A 7,500-nucleotide genomic window follows, 5' to 3' on the forward strand; every position below is an offset into this window, starting at 1 on the left:
GAAGTTTCTCTTGAATGCCAGGGACGTTGCGATGCCTCTAACATTGTGTGCTCTAGAGTGACGTGACGGAGGAGGGTCTGGATTCAGGGCATGATAGATGACCCTTCGAATCCAAGCTGAGATGGTATTCTTTGTGACCCTCCTCTTCGTCCTTCCTGTGCTCACAAACAGGGCTTGCACGCGAGGACGAACTGCAGGTGTTCTTTTAAGATAACGCCTCAGACTCCTTACTGGGCATAGTAGGAGATAGTCTGGGTCATCTGTTACAGAACAAAGACTTGAAATCCTGAAGGAGTTGAACCGTGGGTCCGGAACTCCAGGATTTTGAGTCTTAGCAACAAACTCAGGGACGAACCTGAATGTTACCTCCCCCCATCCCCTTGAATGGGCGACGTCGTACAAGAGACCATGAAGTTCAGGTGACAATCAGAAGCCTGGCGTAATGGTTCGAACGGAGGTCTCTTAAGAGCCCTGAGAACCCGAACCATGTTCCATGGAGGAGGTCTCACTTCCGACTGAGGGCAGGTAAGTTCGTAGCTTCGTATGAGCAAAGAAAGTTCCAGCGAGGAAGAAATGTCCATTCCTTTCAGCCTGAAGGCCAGGCTTAAGGCTGAGCAATAGCCTTTCACTGCCAAGGCCGAAAGGCGCATTTCCTCCCGCAAATATACAAGAAACTCCGCTATTGCTGGAAGAGTGGCATCGAGAGGAGAGATACTCCTCCCACGAGACCAACAACAGAAGACTCTCCACTTCGCCTGGTAGACCCTTGCATATGACTTTCGCAGGTGTCGAGACATCCTCTCCCGACTTGTTGCGAAAAGCCTCTCTCTGTGAGGAGATGCTGGATAGTCTCCAGGCATGAAGCCGAAGCAATGCTACGGCTTTGTGGAAGATGTTGCAGTGTGGCTGCGTGAGTAGCTTGTGTCGTGGGGGGAGTTCTCTCGGGAGTTCCGTCAGGAGCTGTAGAAGGTCCGGGAACCACTCTGCATTATGCCATAGCAGAGCTATCAAGGTCATTGACAGGTTGACTGATAGTCTGGTCTTGTTGAGCACCCTTCTCATCAGACTGAACAGTGGGAAGGCGTAGACGTCGATGTTGTCCCACCATTGTTGGAAGGCATCTTGCCAGAGTGCCTTGGGGTCCGGGACTGGGGAGCAGTACAGCGGCAGCTTGAAGTTCAAGGCTGTCGCGAACAAGTCCACCGTCGGGGAACCGCACAAAGTCAGAACTTTGTTGGCTACTAAAGGATCCAAAGACCACTCGGTACTCACTATCTGTGAAGCTCTGCTCAGACTGTCGGCGAGCACATTCCTTTCGCCCGGAATGAAGCGAGCTGATAGTGGTATCGAGTGGACTTCGGTCCATCTCAGAATCTCTACTGCAAGATGGGATAGCTGTTGTGAAAAGGTACCTCCCTGATTGTTGATATAAGCCACTACTGTGGTGTTGTCGCTCATCACCACCACAGAGTGGCCCGCCAAGGTCTGTTGGAACTGTTAAAGGGCCAGATATATGGCCTTCATTTCTAGCAGATTGATATGGAGTTACTTTTCTGATTCTGACCATAGGCCTGAGATCCTGTGGTTCAGAACGTGGGCCCCCCACCCTTCTTTGACGCGTCCGAGAACAGCATCAAATCCGGGGGAGGACGAGAAGATCCACTCCCTTTCAAAGGTTTATGTCGGTCAACCACCACTGCAGGTCCGTCCGTTCCGCAGGCCCCATAGGGACTAGAATGTCCGGAGAATCTTAGCCTTGATTCCACCGGGACCTGAGTCGCTATTGCAGGAATCTCATCCTGAGGCGGCCGTTTGGAACTAGACAGGCCAGGGAGGACAGGTGACCTAGGAGACGTAACCAAGATTGGGATGGAAGCTCTTCCCGTCTGAGGAAAGGCTCTGTGACCTCCTCAGCCTTGCTATCCTGTCGTCTGATGGAAAGGCTTTGTGGAGATTGGTGTCCAATATCATGCCTATATATACCAGTCGTTGAGATGGAAGCAGAGAAGACTTCTCGAGATTTACCATGATCCCTAGATCTTGGCAAAGTCCCAGATGCTTGTCTCGGTGTCGAAGAAGGGTCGACTCCGAGTCTGTCAGGATCAGCCAGTCGTCCAGATAGCGAAGGAGACAGATGTCGATCCTGTGTGCCCACGAAGATATCAGGGTGAACACTCTGGTGAACACCTGTGGTGCTGTGAAGAGACCGAAACACAGCACCTTGAACTGGCAGATCTTGTTGTCTAGGCTGAATCTCAAGTACTTCGTGGAAGACGGATGGATTGGGATCTGGAAGTACGCGTCCTTTAGATCCAGTGTGCACATGAAGTCTTGCAGTCTCACTGCAAGTCTGACTGTCTCTGCTGTCTCCATGCTGAACGAAGTTTGTTTGACAAACTTATTCAGGGCTGAGAGGTCGATGACGTGTATCCAGCCTCCAGACGCCTTCTTTACAAGAAAGAGTCGTCTGAAGAAGCCTGGGGAGCCGTCGACGACATCTTCGAGAGCATCCTTCTTGAGCAAGGTCTTGACTTCTGCCCGAAGGGCTAGCCCCTTTGCCGATTCCATGGCATAGGAGCTCAACATCACTGGATTCGCTGTCCAGGGAGGTAGAGATGTTATGAACGGGATGCGATATCCTTGGCTGATCACGGAGATCCTCCAGGAATCGGCCCCGAGTTGCTGCCACCTGAACGCGCAACTCTGCAGGCATCCCCCCCCCTGTTGGACACGCAGGGGGATTGCCAATCCTAGCGTTTGTGGCCTCGGCCGCTCCCTCTAGGATTCTTGCCTCCCCTAGAGGACTTTCCGCCCTTCCTGTCCTTGACAGGAAAGGGCTGCTGTTTGGACACCTTTACCTTTGCTGCCGGAGCTGGTTTCAATGTCCTAGACTGACGAGGCTGTTGTTGTTGAGGTGCTGGAGGCTTGTAGGGTCTGGATGTAAGAGCCCTTTGGAGGAGAGAATCGTGATTCAATTTCCTCCACCTCTCAGCTGTCCATTCCACATCCTTGGGCTCGAACAGGCTCTTTCCAAGGATGGAAGACTGTCTAAGCCTGCAGACATCCACGGCTGGGACCTTCGCATGGAATCTCTCGGTCACCATATCACGACGCTTCAAGATCGAGTTTGGCCACAAGTTCGAAACTTGGTGAGCTAGAAACTCGATGGTGCGCGTGCCCGAGAGGAGAAAAGTCTCCCTGGCCTTCCTGGTGCTCTCCTTGGACAAGTCCTCGGATCGCAACAGGATGCACAGAGACCCCAGCCAGACATCCAGCCACGAAGTGGCCTGCATGGCACACTTTACGACTTTCTCCTGGCTCAAGATCTCTGTAGCCGAGAATGTTCCCGGCCGGGCAGAGAGTTTCTCGAGAGAAATTCCCCTGGATATCTCTTCCACAGAATGGTGGAGAGGAAGAGCTAAACAAGACTCCCCCATGATCTCGAAGTACCTCCTCTGTTGTACACGAGGAGGTGGGAGGAGTTTGTTACCGGCAGAGGAACGGCTGGAGGAGGCGAGTTTGGAGAGCTTCTCTCCGTATCCTTGCCTTCGCGAGGGGCGGTCCCCGGGTCCTCAAACCTGTTGAGTTGCCTCATCAGACTCAGAACCTGCCAGAAGGCATGCTCCAAATCATGCAGCTCTCCTCCTTGTGGACTGGCAGCAAAGTCTCCTGTCCCCAGCTGCTCTACTTGGGGGGACACGTGGACGTTCTCCTGGGGTCTTGCTGGCTCTGGTCGAATCCAGGATGAAAACTTAGGGACGGTCTTCGAGTCCTTGGGCTCCCTCCTAGGAGGGATACAGGACTCCAGTAAAGAAGTCTGAGGGCTCCTCTCTGCTCCCACAGGGGACGATTCTCCTACTCGAGGTGGGGTTACTCCCATTGGTGCCGTGGGAGAATGTGTCACCTTGCAGGACACGAGGAGGTGGGAGGAGTTTGTTACCGGCAGAGGAACGGCTGGAGGAGGCGAGTTTGGAGAGCTTGTCTCCATATCCTTGCCTTCGCGAGGGGCGGTCCCCGGGTCCTCAAACCTGTTGAGTTGCCTCATCAGACTCAGAAGCTGCCAGAAGGCATGCTCCAAATCATGCAGCTCTCCTCCTTGTGGACTGGCAGCAAAGTCTCCTGTCCCCAGCTGCTCTACTTGGGGGGACACGTGGACATTCTCCTGGGGTCTTGCTGGCTCTGGTCGAATCCAGGATGAAAACTTAGGGACGGTCTTTGAGTCCTTGGGCTCCCTCCTAGGAGGGATACAGGACTCCAGTAAAGAAGTCTGAGGGCTCCTCTCTGCTCCCACACGAGACGATTCTCCTACTCGGGGTGGGGTTCCTCCCATTGGTGCCGTGGGAGAATGTGTCACCTTGCTGGACACGAGGAGGTGGGAGGAGTTTGTTACCGGCAGAGGAACGGCTGGAGGAGGCGAGTTTGGAGAGCTTGTCTCCATATCCTTGCCTTCGCGAGGGGCGGTCCCCGGGTCCTCAAACCTGTTGAGTTGCCTCATCAGACTCAGAACCTGCCAGAAGGCATGCTCCAAATCAGGCAGCTCTCCTCCTTGTGGACTGGCAGCAAAGTCTCCTGTCCCCAGCTGCTCTACTTGGGGGGACACGTGGACGTTCTCCTGGGGTCTTGCTGGCTCTGGTCGAATCCAGGATGAAAACTTAGGGACGGTCTTCGAGTCCTTGGGCTCCCTCCTAGGAGGGATACAGGACTCCAGTAAAGAAGTCTGAGGGCTCCTCTCTGCTCCCACACGAGACGATTCTCCTACTCGAGGTGGGGTTCCTCCCATTGGTGCCGTGGGAGAATGTGTCACCTTGCTGGACACGAGGAGGTGGGAGGAGTTTGTTACCGGCAGAGGAACGGCTGGAGGAGGCGAGTTTGGAGAGCTTGTCTCCATATCCTTGCCTTCGCGAGGGGCGGTCCCCGGGTCCTCAAACCTGTTGAGTTGCCTCATCAGACTCAGAACCTGCCAGAAGGCATGCTCCAAATCATGCAGCTCTCCTCCTTGTGGACTGGCAGCAAAGTCTCCTGTCCCCAGCTGCTCTACTTGGGGGGACACGTGGACCTTCTCCTGGGGTCTTGCTGGCTCTGGTCGAATCCAGGATGAAAACTTAGGGACGGTCTTCGAGTCCTTGGGCTCCCTCCTAGGAGGGATACAGGACTCCAGTAAAGAAGTCTGAGGGCTCCTCTCTGCTCCCACACGAGACGATTCTCCTACTCGAGGTGGGGTTCCTCCCATTGGTGCCGTGGGAGAATGTGTCACATTGCTGGACACGAGGAGGTGGGAGGAGTTTGTTACCAGCAGAGGAACGGCTGGACGAGGAAAGTTTGGAGAGCTTGTCTCCGTATCCTTGCCTTCGCGAGGGGCGGTCCCCGGGTCCTCAAACCTGTTGAGTTGCCTCATCAGACTCAGAACCTGCCAGAAGGCATGCTCCGAATCATGCACTTCTCCTCCTTGTGGACTGGCAGCAAAGTCTCCTGTCCCCAGCTGCTCTACTTGGGGGGACACGTGGACGTTCTCCTGGGGTCTTGCTGGCTCTGGTCGAATCCAGGATGAAAACTTAGGGACGGTCTTCGAGTCCTTGGGCTCCCTCCTAGGAGGGATACAGGACTCCAGTAAAGAAGTCTGAGGGCTCCTCTCTGCTCCCACACGAGACGATTCTCCTACTCGAGGTGGGGTTCCTCCCATTGGTGCCGTGGGAGAATGTGTCACCTTGCTGGACTCTCCTGAGGACGGAAAGGCTTCGTCCACAGGAGAAGGAGAAAACGTCTGAGAAGCGGAAGGGGCCTTCCTGACGGATTTCTTGGGAGCCAGTTTAACCCTAGGAGAAGTCACCACAAAGTCCACTCCTCTCCTTTTCTTCAGCAGAGACGAGGCTGCCGTTGGTTTGAGGCCAAGATCAGCGAGGGCCAGCTTAACAGCCTGGACGACCGCTTTGATCAGAGACCCAAACCAAGGCTGACGGCTGACAGACGCAGTGTCAGCAACTCCCGCTGGAGGGAAGGGGATCAGGCAATCCTAAGGAGTAGACACCACAGGGCCTGCCTTAAAACAAGAAGAGTGTTGCCTAGACCTCTCAGAAGATTCTTCCTCCTCCTGCAAGTGCGCCGCTCTGCGCTTACGGGGTGGAGATCGTGACGACGATGATCTGGAAGTACGGGCACCAGAGGACTCGCAAGGATGCCCGCGCTGGGAAACTCGGCGGGAATCGCGGTCGGGATCGCGCTGGCGCTCGCGCGATGGTAGAATCGCGGGTTCGCGCGCGGGCGAACGTTGGCGCACATGCACGCGGGCGCGTGGAGATGAAAGCGCGTGTGTGCGTGAGCGAGTGGGCGCGCGGGCGAGCTGGCGAGAGGGCGCGTTGGTGAGTGGGCGCGCGGGCGAGTGAGTGCACGGGCGAGTGGGCGCACGGGCGTCCGGGCGAGTGGGCGCGCGGCCGTCCGGGCGAGTGGGCGCGCGGCCGTCCGGGCGAGTGGGCGCGCGGCCGCGGGCGAGTGGTCGCGTGGGCGAGTGAGCGCGTGGGCGCGCGGGTGAGGGTGCGCTCGGTTGTAAGGGTAAGCGCTGGCGGCCGGGAGAACGACGGCGCGCAGGGGAGTGATGGCGCATTGGCGAGCGATGGCGCGTTGGCAAGCGATGGCGTGTTGGCAAGCGATGGCGCGTTGGCAAGCGATGGGGCGTAGGGTGAGAAGGCGATCGACTGCGCACAGGCGAGTTAGCGCGTGGGCGCGTAGGAGACCTTCGGCGATCTGACGTATGGGCGTGCGGGCGCGTTGTAGAGCGCTTGCGCGCAGGCAAAAGATCGCGCGTGCGCGCGAGAGATCGCTGGCGCGTAGGAGATCTTCTGGCGTGTAGTGGCGCGGTCAGGAGATATCAGCTGGGACGCAGGACCAGAAGGTATAGTGGCCCGCAAAGGCGAACGCTCGCGGGATTGCAAAGGAGACTTCTTGTGGGCGCGTGGGCGCGCAGAGACTCATACCGGTCTAGAAGAGCGCACAGGTGAGTGCACGCGATGGCGCGCAGAGACTCGTACCGGTCTAGAAGAGCGCACAGGTGAGTGCACGCGATGGCGCGCAGGCGAAGCCTGGAGCGTGGGTGAGGTCTGCGGGCGCGCAGGGAATCGACGGCGAGGGGGCAGAGGAATAACCTCCTTGCCGGCACCCAGGTCCGGAGATCGTGGGCGCGCGGGCGAACGGGCAAACGTTGGCGCGCATGGCACGCATCAGGACCAGGACGCGCAGATGTGCGCTGACGAGTAGGCGATTGTGGGCGCTCAGGAGACCGTGGGTGCTCAGGAGACCGTGGGCGCGCAGCAGGAACAGAGCGCAAAGATGTGCGCTGGCGAGCAGGAGAGAGCTGGTGCACAGGAGATCCCTGACGAGCAGGAGAGCGCTGACGCGCAGGTGAGCACTGGCGCGCAGGCGAGCACTGGCGCGCAGGCGAGCACTGGCGAGCGCTGGCGAGCAGGAGATCTACGGCGAAAAGACATGGCTGCAGGAGATCGCTGGCGC

At 57.1% G+C, this 7,500-nt stretch overlaps 1 protein-coding gene across 1 annotated transcript in view; it reads right to left on the reverse strand.

The window, feature by feature from the left end:
• Positions 1-7,500, reverse strand: part of LOC137617890 (serine/arginine repetitive matrix protein 1-like) — a 25,256-nt gene that overhangs the window by 17,676 nt on the left and 80 nt on the right. The window contains exons 1-9 of the mRNA XM_068347841.1: positions 7,437-7,500; positions 6,969-7,345; positions 6,115-6,833; positions 5,039-5,985; positions 4,589-4,957; positions 4,139-4,507; positions 3,689-4,057; positions 3,465-3,607; positions 2,792-2,949 (exon numbers count right to left, since the gene is read on the reverse strand). The exon at positions 7,437-7,500 is cut by the window's right edge and continues 80 nt beyond it. Of these exons, the coding sequence (XP_068203942.1) occupies positions 2,792-2,949; positions 3,465-3,607; positions 3,689-4,057; positions 4,139-4,507; positions 4,589-4,957; positions 5,039-5,985; positions 6,115-6,833; positions 6,969-7,345; positions 7,437-7,500 (3,515 nt within the window). The remainder of the gene's footprint in view (positions 1-2,791; positions 2,950-3,464; positions 3,608-3,688; positions 4,058-4,138; positions 4,508-4,588; positions 4,958-5,038; positions 5,986-6,114; positions 6,834-6,968; positions 7,346-7,436) is intronic.

This window comes from Palaemon carinicauda, chromosome 2 (genome assembly GCF_036898095.1).
Source record: "Palaemon carinicauda isolate YSFRI2023 chromosome 2, ASM3689809v2, whole genome shotgun sequence".
NCBI lineage: Eukaryota > Metazoa > Arthropoda > Malacostraca > Decapoda > Palaemonidae > Palaemon > Palaemon carinicauda.